The sequence below is a fragment of the Lolium perenne genome, chromosome 6, assembly GCF_019359855.2.
Source record: "Lolium perenne isolate Kyuss_39 chromosome 6, Kyuss_2.0, whole genome shotgun sequence".
NCBI lineage: Eukaryota > Viridiplantae > Streptophyta > Magnoliopsida > Poales > Poaceae > Lolium > Lolium perenne.
The window spans coordinates 269,816,827-269,838,636 of record NC_067249.2 but is presented as its reverse complement, the minus strand read 5'-3'; the positions used below and the strand labels follow the sequence as shown (position 1 = coordinate 269,838,636).

Here is a 21,810-nt window from a genome sequence, read left to right as displayed (position 1 = left end):
TTCTCTCGTACTATAATTTAGCGTTCTCGCTTATGGAAATTCAATTTGGCTCCCGGGTGCATATGCTCCCTCTACCAAAAAAAAATCATATTTTTAAAATTTAGAATTTTTTTTAAAAAAATTCTACATGTACATGTCCATAATATATTTGTTTTCGTCAAGTTTCACGAAAAATTAATATTTTTATGGTCTATTCAAAAAGGAGAAAATTTATCTTGTGAAAAGCATTATTTTTACCACTGAATCTTATTATTTTACACACGCCACATGAAAAGTCAATTTTTCAAGAAACGACTTTGTGAGTGTGTAACACGTGAAGACGTGCATGCAGATTTTTTGTTCCTATTTTTTGAAATTTTAAAAATATGTGTAAGATGCATTTTAAAATGAAGGGAGCGTAAGCTCCCATGTTTCAAAACACCACCCTCGCTCGCTTACTCCTACATAGTTTAGTTCTCTTCTCAAAAAAAAAACTTCGTTTAGTTCTTGATACACATTAGATGCATGTTTGTGCACGGAGCAAACAAGATTTTGGTATATCTGCCCACATGGAGCATCTGCAATATAGGTTGATAATCGCATGATACACCGGTGTCCAAAAACTGCAAATCTTCGCTCAAGTGATGGAGAAAGTTGATAGGAGAGAGAAAGCCACTTTTTTTTTTATCCGCACAAGTATTCCGTGAAATCTGTTGAAATGATACAATTTTTTCATATCTTCTGCTTTAGAAATACTATTTAAATCTAGACCTTGTAAATGATGCCCCAAACGCCACAATTTACTTTGGACAAAACTGTGAATACACTTGCATATATAAAAATGCACCCTCAAATAGTGTGCCCAAACATTAGTGAATATTTGTAGCGGCCTCACCAAATCAAAATAAGAGAAAACATATTTTAAATGTAGAGAATACTCACCCGGGAGCCGAGTTTCCGAATACTTAAGTTCTTAAAAATCTGAATGATAATCTCCTGTTTTTATTTTGTTCAGGGTTGCCCTGTCTCTTTAGAGCCTAAAATTATTTTCTTTGCTCAACTGACGCTCTTGCATATGAATAGAAGGTTGCATAGCCATCTGTACTAAAGCTTTGAAGTAGCGTATTCTTCTTTCAATTAAAAAAACATTCGACTCAACCTTGCATTAGAAAATTATGATAAGAAATCGGGTACACATGGAAAAACTCTGTTTGACTCCCATACTCTTCTTGGTATAATTGCTTTCGAAAAGAGTTATTGTGAGATGTGTATTTCATGGAGTAGTAAATGAATACTTATTGAATGGAGTAAGTTTGTGTGACATGCGAATATAACTTGTACTCGTGCTGCCTAGCATAAACTCATGAAGCTAGAAAGAACTACCACTTGACCGTGTAAATAACACAATATACATTGGATGCACCCTTACACATCACACAACTAGGAAAGTGTGCTACCTATATTCTGCATTAGGTGCATCCTTACTCATATTTTGCTTTTCATGTAGACCACCCATTCATCGTTTCTCCTTAATTTCTTGATAAATTAGCCCATGCTCTCGTCCCTTTAACTAAACAATAACAAAGCGCAAAACTTTCTAGCGTGTCCTTTCAGACCGATCGAGTGGCCGACGGTGCCATCAGATTTGAGAAAAAAATCGATGGGCCAAACTTCACCAGTCCATGTTTCATCTATTTAAAGCATTCGTTCCCTCTCCCAAGGCAACCTTCAAACACCACATCTCCTCTAGGTACAATAGCGGCTCACACCATCTGCACCCATTTGTAGTTGATACATAACAATGGCCTCCACGAACAGCTGGACCCTCGAGTTGGAGTTAAAGGTGTCCGCTCCACGCATGTTGAGGGAGATGGCGGCGTCGGCAGCGTCCGACACTACAATTGTGGCTCAGGTATACATACCGCACATGTTGTCCGGCCGAAATGTTCAATCTTAACACATAGTTTATCATGCAGCCATTCCATTCAACGTCATGAAGAAGAAGGTTGAGTTCCTTGATGTGGACAAATGCGAGTGCAGATACACCCTAGAGTGTGACGGTGTTGAGACATCCACATGGAGCATCAAGATGAAGCCAACGGCCAATGGTGGGAGTGTGGCGAAGGTGGAATGCACGTCCAAGGGCGTGCAGGATAATGACATGATGTTCAAGGCCAAGGACTCTGCTGCCGAAATGTTAAAGAATGTTGAGGCCTATCTCATCGCCAACCCTGACGCCTACAACACTAGTAGACAACAGACCTTTTGTCCAGCACCCCTGGGAGCAATAGTCCCGGTTTAAAAGCAAACCGGGACCAATGGGGGGCATTGGTCCCGGTTCGTTCGGCGCGGGGTGACCCCACCCTTTGGTCCCGGTTCGTTTGGGGTCTTTGGTCGCGGTTTGTAATACAAACCGGGACTAAAGGGGGCATGTCAGACCGTGTCAAGCCTCTTAACCCTTTGGTCCCAGTTTGCAACCGGGACCAAGTGCCCATCTGCCTACATATACCTTGCCCTGCCCAAGTATGAGCCACACTTAGCCATTTTTCCAATTCTTATCACAAGAGGGGTGTATGTTGCTTTGCCCTCTTCATATGCACAAGAGGTGTTTGATGAAATGCCTAAGAGGTTTTGCCACTTGAGTTCACACAAAACAAGCCACACTTAACTATCTTTTTTCTTCTCCATCGAGGTTAACAACTTTATCCATCTTTCTGTCATTGATAAAATGCACGTGTATATATATATACATTGTTTCACTAATCATGATGTTCTGTAATGGTTTTTGATAAGCTTAATTATATCATGCAGATGAATCGGCAATGGATGTACATTTACCGACGCTTCGACGAGTTCACTTCAGGCATGAGTAATTTTATCGCCCTGGCTGAGGCAAACAAACATGGTGGCTTTATGTATTGTCCCTGTGTTGACTGTAAGAATGTCGTAAATTACTCTTCCTCGAGTACCATTCACAGCCACCTGCTGCGATACGGTTTCATGCCCCAGTACAATTGTTGGACCAAGCACGGAGAAAGAGGAGTTATGATGGAAGACAATGAAGAAGAGGAGGATGATGACAGCTATCCCATGTTCCCTGAATACGGTGATACTGCAGAGGGGGGTTGTTTTCCATTAGAAGGCAATGAAGACAATGAAGCAGAAGATCAAGAGGCACTAGATGAGCCTGCTAATGATGATCTTGGTCGGGCCATTGCTGATGCTAGGAGAGAATGTGAAACTAAAAAGGAAAGGTTGGCATTCGACCAGATGTTAGAGGATCACAACAAATTGTTATACCCAACTTGCGAAGATGGCCATAAAAAGCTAGGTAGCACACTGGAATTGTTGCAATGGAAGGCGGAGAACGGTGTCACTGACTCAGGATTTGAAAAGTTGCTGAAAATAATTAAGAAGAAGCTTCCAAGGGGTAACGAATTGCCCGCCAGTACATACGAAGCGAAGAAGGTTGTCTGCCCTATAGGATTAGATGTGCAAAAGATACATGCATGCATTAATGACTGCATCCTCTACCGCGGTGAGTACGAGAATTTGGATGCATGCCCGGTGTGCACTGCATTACGGTATAAGATCAGACGAGATGACCCGGGTGATGTTGAGGGCGAGCGCACCAGGAAGAGGGTTCCTGCCAAGATTATGTGGTATGCTCCTATAATACCACGGCTGAAACACTTGTTCAGAAATAAAGAGCACGCTAGGTTGTTGCGATGGCACAAAGAAGACCGTAAGAAAGACGAGATGTTGAGACACCCTGCTGATGTGTCTCCGTGGAGAAAAATCGATAGAGAGTTCCCGTACTTTGAAGAGGATGCAAGGACCTTAAGGTTTGGTCTAAGTACAGATGGCATGAATCCTTTTGAAAAGCAGAGCTACAGCCATAGCACCTGGCCCATGACTCTTTGTATCTATAACCTTCCTCCTTGGTTGTGCATGAAGCGCAAGTTCATTATGATGCCAGTGCTCATACAAGGCCCGAAGCAACCCGGCAATCACATTGATGTGTACCTGAAGCCATTAGTCGAAGAACTTCTACAGCTGTGGTCCATAGCAGGTGTACCTGTGTGGGACGAGCACAAGCAGGAGGAATTTGACCTACCAGCGCTGCTTTTCGTAACCATCAATGATTGGCCTGCTCTTGGTAACATTTTAGGACAATCAAACAAGGGATACAATTCATGCACGCACTGTTTAGATGAGCTCGAAGGTGAATATTTAGATAAATGTAAGAAGGTCATGTACCTGGGGCATCGTCAATTTCTTAGGCATACCCATCCCGTAAGAAAGAAAGGCAAGCATTACAACGGTGAGGCAGATCTCCGGAAGAAGCCTGCCACCGTAATGGTGCTGATATATTTGGTATGGTCAAGGATCTAGAAGTAATATTTGGAAAGGGTACTAGCGGACGGTCTGTTCTGAATGACGCTGCCGGACACGCGGCCATGTGGAAGAAAAAAATCTATATTTTGGGATCTACCCTATTGGAAAGTCTTAGAGGTCCGCTCTTCAATCGATGTGATGCACGTGACGAAAAATCTTTGCGTGAACCTGCTAGGCTTCCTGGGTGTGTACGGGAAGACAAAAGATACACCAGAAGCACGGGAGGACCAGCAACGTATGAAAGACCCCAAAAAACTGCATGAGACAGATAAAGGTCGTCATTACTCCAGCTACGCTCTTACAAAAGAAGAGAAGGAAATCTTTTTTGAATGCCTGAGCAGTATCAAGGTCCCTTCTGGCTTCTCCTCCAATATAAAGGGAATAATAAATATGGCAGAGAAAAAATTCCAGAACCGGAAGTCTCATGACTGCCACGTGATAATGACGCGGTTGCTTCCGATTGCATTGAGGGGGCTTCTAACGGAAAATGTTCGACTGCCCATTGTGAAGCTATCTGCATTTCTCAATGCAATTTGTCAGAAGGTAATCAATCCAGAAATTCTACCGAGGTTGCAGAATGATGTGGTCCAATGTCTTGTTAGTTTTGAGCTGGTGTTCCCACCATCCTTCTTCAATATTATGACGCATCTCCTCGTTCACCTGGTCGATGAGATTTCCATTCTCGGTCCTATGTTTCTACACAATATGTTTCCCTTCGAGAGGTTCATGGGAGTCTTAAAGAAATATGTTCATAACCGTGCTAGGCCATAAGGAAGCATCTCCAAGGGCTATGGAACAGAGAAGGTCATTGAGTTCTGTGTTGACTTTATTCCTGACCTTAAGCCGATTGGTGTTCCTGAATCGCGGTATGAGGGGAGACTAAGTGGAAAAGGCACGCTAGGAAGGAAATAAATGATATGTAGGGACGAGATTTCTTTCACTCAAGCACACTACACAGTTCTACAAAGTTCCACCTTGGTGGCTCCGTATATCAATGTACACAAGAATTTTGTACGCTCCCAGAACCCGGGGCAATCGGACGATTGGATTACACGTGAACACATGTCGACTTTCGGCGGTTGGTTGCAAAAACATCTCATGAATGACACCACTATTGGAGATCAGCTGTACTTGTTGACCCAGACACCATCTTCGACTGTATTGACTTTCCAAGGGTACGAGATAAATAGGAATACATTTTACACGATCGCCCAAGATAAAAAGAGCGCCAACCAAAACAGTGGTGTCCGCTTTGATGCAATAAACAACAAAGGCTCAAATGACACATATTATGGTTACATAGAGGAGATATGGGAACTTGACTATGGACCTTCTTTTAAGGTCCCTTTGTTTAGGTGCAAATGGGTCAAGAAAACAGGAGGCGGGGTTCAGGTAGACAAGTTGTATGGAATGACAACAGTGGATCTCAACAATCTTGGGTATAGAGACGAACCATTCGTCCTAGCCAAGGATGTGGCCCAGGTTTTTTATGTGAAGGACATGTCTACCAAACCAAGGAAAAGGAGACATAAGGAAACGAATACATCATACGATGAGCCAAAGTGCCACATAGTTCTTTCTAGAAAAAAAATCGTGGGAGTGGAGGACAAGACAGACATGTCAGAAGATTATAATAAGTTTGATAAAATTCCACCCTTCACAGTGGACATTGACCCAAGCATCAAGTTAAATGATGAAGATGCTCCATGGTTATGGCCGAAGAAGGTTCAATGATGAAGATGCTCCATGATCAAGTTAATTGAAGAATGTTCATGGCACAAATGAGTATCTCAACATGGCAATCAATTTCCCATTTATTTTGTGTAATCATGTAACTGTATATAAGATATTAAAAGTGGAGATGGTTGGCTTTTTGTACCATATATATAGGGAGATTCCCCAACACTGATAGAGGAGATGTAGTCATTCACGGGCTTGCAGGAAAATTTTCCGAGGTGGAGCTTCCGAAGATGCGGTAGGGCGTGTGCACCAACGATATCTTCAAAAAGCTCCGCCACGGGAGATTTCCCAACCCTTTCCCCAACACTATTAGAGGAGATGTAGTCGTTCAAGGGCTTGCAGGAAAATTTTCCGAGGCGGAGCTTCCGAAGATGCTGTAGGGCGTGTGCACCAACGATATCTTCGAGAAGCTCCGCCACGAGAGATTTACCAACCCTTTCCCCAACACTGTTAGAGGAGATGGAGTCTTTCACGGGCTTGTAGGAAATTTTTTCCGAGGCGAAACTTCCGAAGATGCCGTAGGGCGTGTGCACCAACGACATCTTCGAGAAGTTCCGCCACGGGAGATTTCCCAACCCTTTCCTCCATCTATGGGGATGAAACTCTCCCTACCTGCTAGGTTGGCTTGTTGATCTGCTTGCCAAGGCGTATCGATGCTCCTTTTATAGGCACGATGCCGCTTCTACTTTATCTTGTTCCTTCGACAGGGCGTCGTGCGCTACATGCTTTATCTCATCGAGCAGTGCGTCCACCCACGCGTCCTTATCCTGCCGACAGCTTTAGTCCCGGTTGCACCCACCAACCGGGACTAAAGGTTACCCACACGTCCTTATCCCACCGACAGTTTTGTTAGAAGACACAAAAACCATCTTTCATCCCGGTTGTACCCACCAGCCGGGACTAATGGTTGCCCGCACGTCCTTATCCCGCCGACAGTTTGGTACATGCATGGCTTCTAAAACCACCTTAGTCCCGGTTGCACCCACCAGCCGGGACTAAAGGTTACCCACATGTCCTTATCCCACCGACAGTTTTGTTAGATGACACAAAACCCATCTTTAGTCTCGGTTGTACCCACCAGCCGGGACTAATGGTTGCCCGCACGTCCTTATCCCGCCGATAGTTTGGTACATGGCTTCTAAAACCACCTTAGTCCCGGTTGCACCCACCAGCCGGGACTAAAGGTTAGATGGTCCAGCTCTGGCTTCCTCTTCTTCCTCCTCCTCATCATCAGCGTCAGCCACGATGAAGCCACCAGCTCTGGGTTCCTCTTCTTCCTCCTCCAGATTAAGCCCCCCATCTTTTAACCCGGTTTGAGCCCCCACCCGGGATAAAAGGGGTATATAAACTAAATTTAAACTAAAACAACCGACAACGACTTTATTGAAATTTAACTAGATACGTTAACTAAATTTAAACCAAAGTAATGACTATGACTTTATTGGAATTTAACTAGATACGTTAACTAAATTTAAACTAAAATAAAGACTTCGACTAGTTTTTCCGTGCATCCACTGCTGCCCTCCTGGCTGCCGCCTCCTACCGCAGCAGCTGCTGCAGCTTCTCCTCACGACGACGCTTATGCATCTCCTCACTATCCAGATCTGCCACACACTGCCGCTTATGCAGCTCCTGGAGACTCTGCCTCTCAAATGCTTCTATGGTAGCCGCTAGCGCCGCCTCCTCCCACTCCTCTATCTCCGCGAGCTATGGGTCCACCTCATCCGCTGCTGCCCTCTTGGCTGCCGCCTCCTGCCGCAGCAGCTGCTGAAGCTCCTCCCACTCCTCTATCTCGGCGAGCTACGGGTCCACCTCCACCGGTGGCGGGTGCGGCTTTGGGGGCATTATGAAATGGGCTTGAGTTCGATGAGTGAAGTGGCAGACGGGGACGTAGGAGCTATTTATAGAGGTGTCGTGGTGGGAAACTTTCCCTCGTGGCGTCGTGGCGGGAAACTTTCCCGCGCGGCGTCTTGGCAGGAAACTTACCCACCATATGTTATTTTTTGATTTGAAATAAGGCGGGAAACGAAATTATTTGAAAAAGTCACTTCATATCCAAATTCATATTCATAAGTTATTCAAATTCATATTCATAAGGAATGTAAATATTTAAATGTTCATAATGAATAAATTATACTTTTATTACATAGAGATTTCTTTTCTGAACATTTTGATATATCATATGTTATTTTCTGATTTGAAATAAGGCGGGAAACGAAAATTATTTGAAAGGGCACATCCAAATTGGCCTTTGGTCCCGGTTCGTGCCACGAACCGGGACCAAAGGGTAATTTTGCGCGGGCAGTGAACAGCCCGAAAATTGACATTTGGTCCCGGTTGGTCGCAGTGCGTGCCACCAACCGGGACCAAAGGGGTCTTACCTATAATTGTTCCCTTCGTATCCGCGCGGAGATCAATCGCGCGGAGGAAACTGTCGAGACGCCGCCAGGCTGCCGCTCCTCTCGGTCGCCGACACCGCCGTCGCCGTTCGCCGCCGCCCTCCGCGGGCGTCGCCGACCGCCCGCGCCGCCTCTCCTCCTTACATCTGCGCCTCCGTCCGTGCGCCGCCGCCGTCCGCCACATCGCCTCCACCGCGCGCGCCGCCCTCCTCCACGCCATCGACGCCCTCCTCCACGCGTCGCCGCCCTCCTCCACGCCGGCCGGTAAGCCCCCCTCTCCCTCTCCTCCGGCAGTCCGCCGGCAGGCATGCATGTGTGTATTTTTTTTTTTATTTTTTTGTTAGATTAATTAGTGTAGTGAAATTAGTAGTATTGCCAAATTAGTTAGAAATATTTTTTATGTTAGATTAGTGTAGTGAAATTAGTAGTAGTGAAAAATAGTTAGAAAAATAGTTAGTGCAGTGAAAATTATATGTTAGTGAAATTTATAAAAAATAGTGAAATTTATAAGTTAGTGAAATTTATAAAAAATTATATGTTAGTGAAATTTAAAAAGTAGTGAAATTTATATGTTAGAAATATTTGTATGTTAGAAAAAAGTAATATTTGTTAGATAAATTTTACTAGTTAGAAATATTTGTTAGTAAAAAAGTAGTGAAATTATATGTTACAAATATTTGTTAGATAAAAATATTATTAGTAATATTTAGTTACTAAATATTAGTAGTAGTATTAGTTAGAAATATTTACTTACTAAATATTAGTAGTATGTATATATAGTTATTTTATTTAGCACAATATTATGTTTTTTTATTTATGTTACTACATATATGATTCAGTTTTCGTAGCTACGATGCCACGTCGTGGAGGGTTCGTTCTGGACTGGGCTCCGCCGGGGTGGCACTGGGAGGTGTTATCTTCCGGGGCGCGCACCTTGGTGCGGAATCCGGGTCCCGTCGTCGACCCGGATCTTCTCTGGTGGAGGTCGCGTGGGCCACGGTCGTTTCAGAGGGAGCCGGCCCCGCAGGAGGTGGTAGCTCAGCGCATTAGAGAGGAGGACGAGCACGTTCACCGTTACATGTATGCGTTAGACACCATGCATAGGAGGTGATGGTCAGTTATGCAGGGATCTCACATTAGCTATGATCATTTTATTGTTCCGTGGCTTTGGGTGTTCAGCCGACGCGGCTCAGGACCCGGTCGGCGCCTTTGAGAGGCTCTAGTGATGTATTAGGGTTAAATAAAAATGGACCCGACCTATGTATGCATGTAACTGCACTATCTGCTTTCAGCACTACATTATCGATCCTTAATTAATAATTATATATGTAACTCCAATTTCAGTTTTTTGCATTATCCTTAATTAATATCTATGTATATGTGATCATACGATGGTTCCTATAACTTGGAAGTCGTTGCAGAAAGCATGGAGGTATACAGAGACGAAGACCAAGAAGAATTCATGGCTAAGCTCATAGCCAGTGGTACTCTGGATGATGGCGGTGACGGTATTCTGGATGATGGCGGTGACGATGTCACCGCAACTTTTTTGAATGATTCCGGTGAGGGAGCGGATAATATTGACCGAAGATAAGATGGCTCCAGTGAGGAAGAAGATCATAATGGCTCCGGTGATGGAACCATAGTTATCACCGAGGTATATAAATTAAGCCGCTGCTGACTAGATGCATTAACTAATTTGTATTGACGATGAATTATTTCTTTTTTAGCCCTCCGGATCGAGCAATTCTTCTGTAAAGTCGAAGCGAGGCCCGGCCAAAAAGTTGGCCGACGGTGTTAGGCGCTACATCACCGAAATCGATCAGAGTGGTAAACCGATTGCTCCCGAGAAGCATGCAAAATTATTTATAAGTCAATGCGGAGTGCTTGTTAGGGACTGCATCCTGATCACCGGTCGAGAATGGCACAAGCCGAAGGGAGAGTCTGATGAACCAGCTGGTCATTATATCGATGATGTAGCCAAACGCAGCCTTTTGACTAAGCTCATGGCACATTTCAACCTACCTCCAGAGGAGGATGCCGATAAAAAGGCAAAGATGGAGGAGGCAGTCAATGACTTTGCTTTGAAGAAGATGGCCGAACTATTCAAGCACCACAAGAAAAGATTGCGCAGCCTTATCAAGAAAAAGAAGACTCTAGACTTCAATGCAGGGTATGACAAGGTAAAAGATCACTGGGGTGAATTTGTGAAGTACACCACGGAGTCAAAAGAATTTAAGAAAAGGTCGGCAACAAATAAGGAAAATGCTGCGTTCAAGAAATATCACCAAATTACGGGTCCATGTGGCTACAAGGCTAACCGGCCTAAGTGGCAGGCAGCTGAGGCGGAACTGGTCAACAAAGGGATCCGAATAGGGATATTCGGTTGGACCGAATGGTCGAAGGAGTGGTTCTACGGGATTGGGGGAAGGTTGCACCCAGAAACAGGGAAGTGTATCTATAATAAATAACATCTTAAGCAGCCCATTCAAGCCCTTGAACAAGCACATAGGGACGTGCAGGAGGGGAGGTTCCACCCCGAAAGAGAGAACGACGGGCTGACACGCGCCCTTGGGAACAAAGAACACGGCGGACGAACACGAGGCACAAAAGGCTCCATTCTGTGGAAGTATGGCTTTCCTCCGGAAAGGAAGAGATTTCCTGATAAAAGCCATGCGAGGAGAAAGGCAAAGGAAACAGACCGCACAGCGTCCTTAGAGAATTCTATGAGCGCCCTTCAAGCCACCGTTGCCCAAGTAACCCAAGTACTTACCTCCCAGATGGCTCAGGTGCAGCATGTAGATACTGCATTGCTCGATGCTATCGTCCCGCTGCAATCTCAATACCGGAAAAGCAGTGTGGCTTCCACTCAGCAGGATACTGATGGTGAAAAGGTGATGGAGCCTCCTCGCTACCCCCCCCCCCCCCCGTGTATGATCTCACAGAGAGCCGTCCTTGTGAGCTGCATGTAAAATTTGCCAACCTATCCATGAAAGCGGCGGTCGGCAATCTCTTACCTTCAAGAACTTACCATTGCCGTCCGGTCCAAGATGACTATGCTGTTGTGATGGTGGATGAAGTGATGGCAGGATATGAGCCGTTGATCCTTGAGCAACCTGCAGGTGAAGATGGGGAAATCAAAGAACTGGGAGAAGCCCTTAGAACCACCGTTCAATGGCGGAAGGAGAACATTGTGTTTCCAGGTTCGAAGCCAAGCATGCGACCTCCAACTCGTTCTCCGCGTCCTCCACCGCCTCCGCCACCTGTGCAGTCTCCTCCGCGAGATGATTCTCCTCTGTGCGATGATGATTCTCCTCTGCGTGATGATTCTCCTCCGCGTGAGCGGTCTCCTCCGCCTCCGCCGTCTCCTCCGCGTGAGCGGTCTCCTCCGCGTGAGAATACTCCGCCGCCTCCTCCTCGTCAGGAGACTCCGCCAAGTATGCAACCACCTAAGCAAAAGAGGAAGCCAAGTACCGCGGCACCTCTTAAAGCTCCGAAGAGATCATCAGCTCCGAAGAGGTCCAAGACTCCAGATTTGTTACCATATGAGAAGACTGATGAGCAAACCAACGCAGTCGCAGCCGCCGAGTTGAAGGTGTTTCTTGCGCCGAAGAAGCCTCCGCCAAAGCTGTTTATAGCACCGAATACAATGAAGCACTTTGTCGAGACGAGACAAAAGAAAGCTGAGTTGGCATGTGATTATGACCTCTCTCGGACAGTCCTCTAGAGTGAGAAAAGCGACAAAAACTTCCCAGCTTGGACAACAGGAAAATCAGTCGCTACCGCCCTTCGTCATGCACTCCTATGATGACCTAGAGACGGCATCGCTGATCGAATGGGCGGCTAGAGATCATGGAGGGGATGTTCAGTACGAAGATTACTATCCAATGGCTGAAGTCGTAAACAAGTATCAATACGGACATGATCTCGTCAAACCTGGCGAGCTCGCGCGTCTAGGGACTCAGATGCGAAGGTTGCATGAATGGTACCTGTAAGCCTGTCGAAACTGTGATCGCTACCTCACGGTGGCAGTTAGACATGAGCACTACTTCCGGGGGAAGGAGGAGATAAACCTAGAGTTTGAAGAACTATTTCAGTTATTCAATCAAGACGCCCTCGACAAATCTATCATTGGTTTCTACTGCCTGTAAGTGATTTATTTATGTCATTAAGTCTGTAGCTTAGCTCATTCATTTGCACTAACAATTATCCTCACTATATTCTTTTTGTACGCTATATATTATGCAGAATGAAGATGTTCGAATGCAAAAAAGGCAAGCTCCATGACATTGGGTTCATTGACCCAAACACCGTTCATGAAGTTACGGTTTGACGGTACACCAAGGACATAGAGGACAACATTCTAATGTTTTTACTGAAGCAAGCAAACAAAGAGGAAATATTCTTTCCTTATAACTTCAAGTGAGTGTTATAACTGTCTTACATACATTCGATTTTCGCTTACTCGATGTGAAGTCTAAATAATCCGGCGAGTTATGCGTGTGCAGCTTTCACTATATTCTCCTAATCATTAAGCTTAACAAAGGAGTAGTACTTGTCATGGACTCGAAACGTAAAGAACATGAGGAATGGGCGAACATGGCTGCCCTGCTCCAGAGGTAATTTCAATCAATATCGTATCGATGCATCTTCATATGTTCTCATTCGATGATATCATCAACTAATCAAATAACTCATTTAACTCATTTTTTCTTTGCCGGGCAGGGCTTGGAAATGGTTCATCAATACTGTTCTGGGTAAATGGAAACTGGAGCTTACATTTAAAGATCACCCTGTAAGTAGTACTATATATATAGCTATGTCCGCGAATCTCTTTGATATTTTGTTTCAATACCATGCTTGATTATTAGTTTGATCAAACTATTTTTTTCGTGAAGTGTTTGAAGCAGGAACCCGAGAATAACTTATGTGGATTCTAAGTCTGCGAGTTCATTCGCGAGATGACCTGTCACAGGGAACCGGAGGAGGCTATACAAGCCATTTGTGTACGTGAACAATATTTCACAATCTTATTTTATTACCATCAATTGTATTGAGTTCCATTCATATATATTGATTTCCTTTTTTTAATTTAGATGGAACGCCTACGGGACTCTCTCCTAACGGAGGATCGCATACGAGCAATTCAAGAGGAACTTGTGGGATTCTTTCTTAGCGAAGTCATAGCTCGAAATGGAGAATACCATCGGGAGTTCGTACTTATATGTTAGGGATATGAATAGATATGATACCTTTGGTCCCGGCTTTATATATTGTAAACATGCATTACTTGTACTGTATTTCATGATGATGTCTATATATACATGATGACGTTTGTGGTTTCTTGAATGATGTATGCATTGTAGAATTGAATGAATAATATAAAAACCTGAAACTCTGCCGCGGCAGAGAAACGCTGCTCCACCCTCAACCTCTACCGCGGCAGAGAAATGGCCATTTTTTCTGCCGCGGCAGAGACCCTCCAGTCCCGGTCCGTCTCACGAACCGGGACCAAAGGTCCTCCACCACGAGCCCCCTGGCCGCACCACGTGGCGGGGCCTTTGGTCCCGGTGCACATTTGAACCGGAAGTAAAGGGTTGAGGCTTTAGTCCCGACTGGTTGGTCCCGGTTGAAAAACCGGGACTGAAGGTCCAAATGGACCGGGACTGTAGGCCCTTTTTCTACTAGTGCAACTAAGTGACCAAAGAGGGATCATCCAAAATAACGCTGCATCTCCGTGATCAAATAAAACTGCTCCAACCTTAGTGGTATGCTAGAGCAAGCTGAGTGTGGACTAAACAAGTTAAATAAAATAAAGCTGGGTGTGAACTTAAGATGTTAAATAAAAGAAAGCTGGGTGTGAACCTAAGCGTGTTTGTTTGAAGTTGTTTGTCACGGCACAGGCCGGTACCACCAACAAGATGGGCCACCAGATGCTTCCCGACAAGGCCCAGCCAAAGACACCCAAGACGTGAGCCCGAAGTCAAGCTCTCGGTAAAAGGAGGACGACCCCAGGACGGGAGAACTGAACAGATTAGACTAAGTCTCGTTCCCTTTTCTCTCTGTGTAACCCCAATTCGGGGCAGATCTCGTATGAATCATGTAATTGGAGATGAATTCGTGAGGTTGAATCGCTAGGAACCTTACATCTGGTATCAGAGCCACAAATCCACCACCAGATTTTTTCTTCCGTGCGTAATTCCGAAGCGGTGGGGAGGCGGGTCTCGATATGCATCTCCATTTTGCGACGGTTGACCGGAGAATCGGAGCTTCACCCTGGCACCGAAGCAACCCACGGCGGCGGAGAGGAAGATGGCGGAGACCGTCATGGCCGCTACGGAGGCTACCAACACCAAGCTGGATGCGCTCACGGAGCAGCTCGCTGGGCTCGCCGCCTGGACGAAGAATATGGATGCAGCGGTGGCGGATCTCGCGTCTACGATGACCACGCTCAAGCTCCAAGTCGAGGACGCCGCCACGCGGTTGGGCATCATCGAGTCGCGACCGCCTCCGACGCCACCGGCGGTGGGCGCGGTAGCGCGACGGCCCGATGGGCACGGCTTCGACAACTCTGCACGGGGGAACATCCCTGAGGTCCACGGACCTCATCGATTACCCCCGAAAAACGGTACGATCGTTGCTCAACCCTATCTCCGAGGGCATGGGGAGGAGGAGTACTATGAGAGACCACCCACCCACCACTCGCGATTCACGCCTAAGATGGATTTTCCCCGTTTCGACGGAACCGATCCCTCCATTTGGAAGGACAACTGCGAAGTGTACTTCGAAATCTACGGCATCTCAGATTTGATGAAAGTCAAATTTGCCATGCTCAATTTCGTTGGCAACGCAGCCCTCTGGCTCAAAACCCTCCAATCCAAACAATATCTGATATACTGGGAAGACCTCTATAGCTGTCGAATCCTACTGGGGCAGGAACAAATTCAATTTGTTTATGTGTCAGATCCTCAATATCCGTCAAACAGACACAGTAGAGAATTACACTGAAAAATTCAACCATCTCTGCCACCAAATCCTCTTACATGATCCAAATACGAGTGAGGTGTTCTTTGTGGAGAGATATATAGCTGGCTTATCTGATGAAATTCGTTCTGTTGTTTTACTTCGAATGCCCGAAGATGTGGATACTGTGAGTATGCTTGCCTTGTTGCAGGAAACGGAGCAGGAGAATATTCGACAACACCACCACTCCTTCAAGTCGAGCTCCAAGTACAACTACAAGGCCGGCGGAGCAGCAGAGAAAGCTAAATTTCCAGTCCGTGCTGATGACACGAAGAGACCGGACAAGCCGCGCTGGGATGACAAGCTTGAATCTCTGCGCGCGTACCGCAAGTCCAAGGGCGAATGCTTCACTTGCGGCGAGAAATGGAGCCGCACCCACAAGTGCCCTGATAAGATTCCTCTCCACATCTTGGAGGAATTACTGGACGTACTGCCGCCAGGAGGAGAAGCCAGTGCGGAGAGCCCAGACGACATGAGCTCCGAGGATGAGCTCATGTGTGTCGATCTGGCGACTACTGAAGAAGCAGTGCCGACGCGCTGCCGCACAATTCGCCTGCATGGTCGCGTCGGCCAACAAGAGGTGCTCATCCTGGTAGATTCGGGGAGTGGAGCGTCATTTGTGGATGCAGCATTGGTGGAGAAGCTGCAAATGACTAAGGAGCAGTGTGCGCCGTCGCAGTTTGTGGTTGCCAATGGCGAGACCATGACGAGTGATCGCATGGTGCGGCAACTATCTTGGCAGTGTCAGGGGAACTCCTTCCAGCAGGACATGAAGATTCTTCCACTCAGCTGTTATGACATTATCCTGGGCGGCGACTGGTTAGAGGAATTCAGTCCCATGTGGGTACATTGGCGCCAACAGCGAATGCGATTCCGCCACAAGGGCAAGAAAATCACTCTGCTCGGTATTCAGGACAAGGGCGGCGTGGGCCAGCCTATCAATGCCCAGCAACTGCAAGGGCTTCCTCGCCGAGGGGCAGTGGCGCAGTGCATCCATGTCCAGCCGGTACATCAAGATGGCATTCACAGGATGGAGGTGCTACAGGGCAGTGACTCTCCCACAGAGTTGTCTGAAGTGCTGGCAGAATTCCAAGACTTGTTCACACCAACAGACACTCTGCCTCCTCGATGCAAGCACGATCACAAGATTCCACTGGTACCCGGGGCTCAACCAGTTAACTCCCGCCCTTACCGATACGCACCACACCAGAAGGATGAAATCGAGCGACAGATTCATCGGATGCTGAGGCAAGGGATAATTTGTCATAGCTCAAGCCCCTTTGCGTCACCTGTGCTGCTAGTGAGGAAGAAGGATGGTACCTGGCGCTTCTGCGTCGATTACAGACAGCTGAATGCCATCACCGTGAAACATAAACATCCAATGCCAGTGGTCGACGAGCTGCTCGATGAACTGGCAGGGGCCAGATGGTTTACTAAGTTGGACCTCTCTTCAGGGTACCATCAGCTCCGTGTGGCAGAAGGAGAAGAGTACAAGACAGCGTTTCGCACGCACCAGGGGTTGTATGAGTTCCTGGTAATGCCGTTCGGCCATACGAATGCGCCAGCAACCTTTCAGGGGGTCATGAACCATATTTTCGAAAAGATGCTGAGAAAAGGAGTTCTGGTATTCATGGACGACATCTTGATCTATTCGCCAACCCTGGAGGAGCATCAACAGCAAGTCCGTGAAGTATTCCAGATTCTCCGAGCCCATCAGTTACAGTTAAAACAGACGAAGTGCACTTTTTTCCAACAGAATTTGGAGTATCTAGGGCACGTCACAGCAGGAGTCGCCATTGACAGCTCCAAAATTGACATAGTGCAAGCATGGCCACGGCCCAGGACACTCAAGCAACTGCGAGGGTTCCTTGGCCTTACAGGGTACTACCGCAAGTTCATCAAGCACTATGGGATGATTAGTAGGCCACTCACACAGCTGCTATGCAAGGGGACTTTGTTCCAGTGGACACCAATCACAGAGGAAGCATTCGCTAACCTGAAGAGTGCGCTGGTTCACGCTCCAGTCCTAGCACTCCCTGACTTCGCGAAACCCTTTGTTGTGGAAACTGATGCATGCCAGTACGGTGTAGGGGCGGTTCTGATGCAGGAGGGGCACCCCATTGCATACCTCAGCAAAGCACTGAGTCCCAAGAACCAGGCGCTGTCGACATATGAAAAAGAATGTGTGGCGATTCTCATGGCAGTTGAGAAATGGCGCTCATACCTGCAGCATCAAGAGTTTGTCGTCAGAACTGATCAACGAAGCCTGCTGCACCTCACGGAGCAGCGACTAGGGACAGGTATACAGCATAAGGCATATGTGAAACTCATGGGGCTTCGATACACTATTCAGTACAAGAAAGTTATCACCAATGCAGCTGCTGATGCTATGTCCCGCCGTCCTCATCCATCAGAGTTCATGGCCATCTCATCTTCAGTGCCCACTTGGATCGACCAGTTGATTGCAGGATACAACGATGATGCAGCGACTAAACAACTCTGGACAGAGCTCAGTGTGTCGGGCAGCAATGCAGAGGGATTCACACTAGATAAGGGCATTATTCGTAAAAACGGTAAAGTCTGGGTGGGAGCAAACAAACTGGCGCAGCAGCATATAATCAAATCCCTCCATGACAGTGGAATTGGAGGACACTCCGGCGTCCTGGCGACATATCAGCGCATCCATAGGTTGTTTGCCTGGCCAGCCCTGAAGCAAACTGTACAGGAGTTTGTACAACAATGTGACACATGCCAGCGCGCCAAAGTGGAACACACAAAGCTCCCAGGCCTCCTCCAACCATTACCAGTACCGGAGCAAGCTTGGCATACAATAAGCCTCGATTTTGTCGAAGGACTGCCCAAATCCAATGGTCACGATGTCATTCTCGTTGTCATCGACAAAATGACCTAGTACGCTCACTTCCTGCCCTTGAAGCATCCTTTCAACGCGCTACAGGTGGCCACAACCTTTACTGATCAAGTGTACAAGTTGCACGGACTGCCGAAGTGCATTATCTCCGATCGTGACAAGATATTCACGAGCAAGCTGTGGCAAGAACTGTTCAAACTAACAGACACTCAGCTCATGATGAGCTCCTCCTATCATCCGCAAACGGATGGGCAAACAGAGCGTCTGAATCAGTGTTTGGAGAACTTCTTGCGCTGTACCGTTCATGCCTGTCCTACAAAATGGTTCCGCTGGCTGCCTCTCGCGGAATTCTTGTACAACACGACTTTTCACTCAGCCTTGGGACGCTCGCCCTTTGAAGCACTGTATGGGCATCCTCCTCGACATTTTGGCATCTCTGCTTCATCGGCTTGTGCAGTACCTGACCTGGAATTCTGGCTTCAAGAACGAGAGACGATGACGAGCCTTCTCCGACAGCAACTGATTCGAGCCCAGGAACGTATGAAGAAACAAGCAGATAAGCATCGCTCCGAGAGATCCTTTTCTGTGGGCGATTCGGTATTCCTCAAGCTGCAGCCATATGTTCAGACGTCCTTAGCAGCTCGCAGCAGTCAGAAACTGGCTTTTCGCTTCTTTGGACCTTACAAATTGCTCGCTCGAGTCGGAGAGGTGGCTTACAAACTGGATTTACCAGCTACGAGCAAGATACACAATGTGGTGCACGTCTCCCAGCTCAAGCTACGCCTCCCAGCTTCTCAGTCTGTAAGTGCTGATATCTCCCTCCTTTGTCTGGATGATTTTGCTATACTACAACTGCAACAGGTCCTGGCTCGCCGGCAAATCCAGCGCGGCGGCGTCATGGTGCCAAGAGCTCTAGTGCAATGGACTGGGTTACCACCCTCGGCAGTGACCTGGGAGGATGAACACTCTCTGCGGCGTCGATTTCCTGGAGTCCTGTCTTGGGGTCAAGACAGCTCTCAAGGGGGAGGGAATGTCACGGCACAGGCCGGTACCACCAACAAGATGGGCCACCAGATGCTTCCCGACAAGGCCCAGCCCAAAACACCCAAGACGTGAGCCCGAAGTCAAGCTCTCGGTAAAAGGAGGACGACCCCAGGACGGGAGAACTGAACAGATTAGACTAATTAAGTCTCGTTCCCTTTTCTCTCTGTGTAACCCCAATTCGGGGCAGATCTCGTATGAATCCTGTAATTGGAGATGAATTCGTGAGGTTGAATCGCTAGGAACCTTACATTGTTGTTGCTTTCTTATGGATCTTACTCATTGTTCTGCACAAGAATAAAAGGATGTATGTGAAATACATAACAACCTTCAACCTCGCTATGACATTACTTGTTATCGTTGAAAGGGGAACGTTGTAGGCGCATAATCGATCTACCGAGAGCCAAGCAATCATAGTCTAACGATGACACCGATATTTATTAACACAATTCAGCGAACTCGCCTACTTTACGGGGCATGACTACTGGCGTTTCTCCCCAATGATACCGCAACACCGGCCACCTTAGGCACCGCCACATGCTGCTGGGTCCTCTTGCACTCCTGCTGCTATTAAGCCGTCATGGGTTGCAGTGTGTGGTACCCCTCACATTATAAGGTGGCTGAGGCTACTAGAGTCTGACTTGAATACTACGGTAACCTGTACACCACCTATTACAACTCAGAGTTCAAATATAATCCATCTCGTGCATAATATTCGTAAAAATCTCAACAGAATTTTCTTAAATAATGCAATAAAGACGGTATTTATCATTTTGATACAGAGGCAGGAAACGTTCCCCTTTCAAAGATAAAGTAATATGTGCTGGTTCAAGTAAAAGATTGTTAGTTTCATCATTAACTTGGCCAATCCAACCGAGGACTGAATCTTAACAAATTAAAATAGACGGTTCGACATAGGGTGAAGATGGCCTAAAAAATCACCGTAAAATAGCCCGGTGTACTAGATGTACCAGTGCTCTACCTAAGCGTCCACGCGCCCGGGTTCACATGTGGGGCTACAAAATTTCTCTGACGTGCGACCGAGGGAATCAGTCAGCTCAACTGTCCAGCTCATCAGCCAAAAAAAGCATTTGTTTTCTTCAGTTTAGTGGACTATCCAGCTTTTGTCCGTGGCGTTTTCCCTTTAAGCGCTAGCTCGAAAATGGCATTGAAAACTAGCACGCCATTTCCTCAAATGGAAATTAAAGATGCACGAATCAATTAGAGATGTCTCCGGTCCTACGACTAGCTAGAGAGCATCCAAAGAGTGTAGCTTTCGGCATTGTGGCATGCAAGACTCATGCTCTTCTCTCAAATGTTCGTGGCCGCACAACTACTCGGTTAGATATGTCCAGCATGAAGCGATATCTCTCTATCCAATTCCTATTATATGCATCCTTACACATCACACGCGACTACAAAAGTATGCTACATATATCACTAGATATGCGCAACACGAAGCGATGTCTCTCTATCCTATCCCTATTATATGCATCCTTAAAGTATGCTACATAATATATCACTAGATATGCTACATATTATATGCATCCTTAAACATCACGACACTACAAAAGTATGCTACATAATATATCACTAGATATGCGCAACACGAAGAGATGTATCTCCATCCAATTTCTATTAGGGCTTTCTATTTTCATGCCCTCGGGTCCTTAGTTGTACTCAGTTTTCCTCAGCTCCTTAGTTTTTTCTCAGTTTTCCCCAAGCCCTTGTCTGAAACCCGCAGAAGGAGCTCAGACGGTAGGATTCCCGTTTAGTTGACCATTCCGTGCTGACGTGTGGGGCTGCGTCGTGTGGGGCCGCGTCGCGTGGGGCTGGTAGAAAGGGACCGCGTGGGACAGGACGAGACCGCGTTTGGTTGTACGTGAGCAGGAGCTGGGTTCTGTCTCTCTCGGCCCAAATTGGCATCCCTTTTTAAGAGCACCTTTTTCCCCTCTTTCTCTCTGTCTTTTTTCACCAAATTATTATCAAATCTAGAGAAGCTTTCATTTCTATCTTTCTTCAATTATTTGTGTCTTTTGGCCCTCGTTTTTTGCCCAATATGGCAGCAAATCTAGTACTCCCTCTGGTCCATATTAATGACCTCACCAATCTTGGTTCATATGTACTCCCTCCGTGCATGTATATAAGATCTTTTGGTTTTTTCTTTAATTCATCTACTTTAGTTTGCATCTAGTCTAGGTTTTAGTGTGTAGGTTTACTCTTTTTAGTTTGAATGCAGTCCACTCTAAAAACATCTAAACAATCAATTATAGTAGAATAGGGATAGATAATAGGTAGATAATAAGCTGCATACTGTAGCCAAAATAATAACAGGTTCTTAGGTTCTTCACAATACCAACA

General features: G+C 46.4%; 2 protein-coding genes and 1 pseudogene across 2 annotated transcripts; all 3 read left to right on the top strand.

Moving 5' to 3' along the window:
- Positions 1 to 1,780: 1,780 nt before the first annotated feature.
- On the top strand, positions 1,781 to 2,281 carry LOC127326706 (pathogenesis-related protein 1-like). Its single transcript, XM_071822589.1, has 2 exons — positions 1,781 to 1,891; positions 1,979 to 2,281. The coding sequence occupies exons 1-2, from the start codon at positions 1,781 to 1,783 to the stop codon at positions 2,279 to 2,281; spliced, it is 414 nt and encodes a 137-aa protein (XP_071678690.1).
- Positions 2,282 to 2,559: 278 nt separating this feature from the next.
- LOC139832749 (uncharacterized) lies at positions 2,560 to 6,111 on the top strand (annotated as a pseudogene).
- A 12,792-nt stretch (positions 6,112 to 18,903) lies between these two features.
- Positions 18,904 to 19,524, top strand: LOC139832748 (uncharacterized). Its single transcript, XM_071822588.1, has one exon. The coding sequence runs from the start codon at positions 18,904 to 18,906 to the stop codon at positions 19,522 to 19,524; it is 621 nt and encodes a 206-aa protein (XP_071678689.1).
- The last annotated feature ends 2,286 nt before the right edge of the window (positions 19,525 to 21,810 follow it).

Excerpts from the sequence above, each read along its gene's own strand:
- LOC139832748 (XM_071822588.1), top strand. The coding sequence starts at position 18,904 with ATGACGAGCCTTCTCCGACAGCAACTGATTCGAGCCCAGGAACGTATG.
- LOC127326706 (XM_071822589.1), top strand. The coding sequence starts at position 1,781 with ATGGCCTCCACGAACAGCTGGACCCTCGAGTTGGAGTTAAAGGTGTCC. Across the intron at positions 1,892-1,978 it reads ACACTACAATTGTGGCTCAG|AAGAAGGTTGAGTTCCTTGA; the intron begins GTATACATACCG and ends AACGTCATGAAG.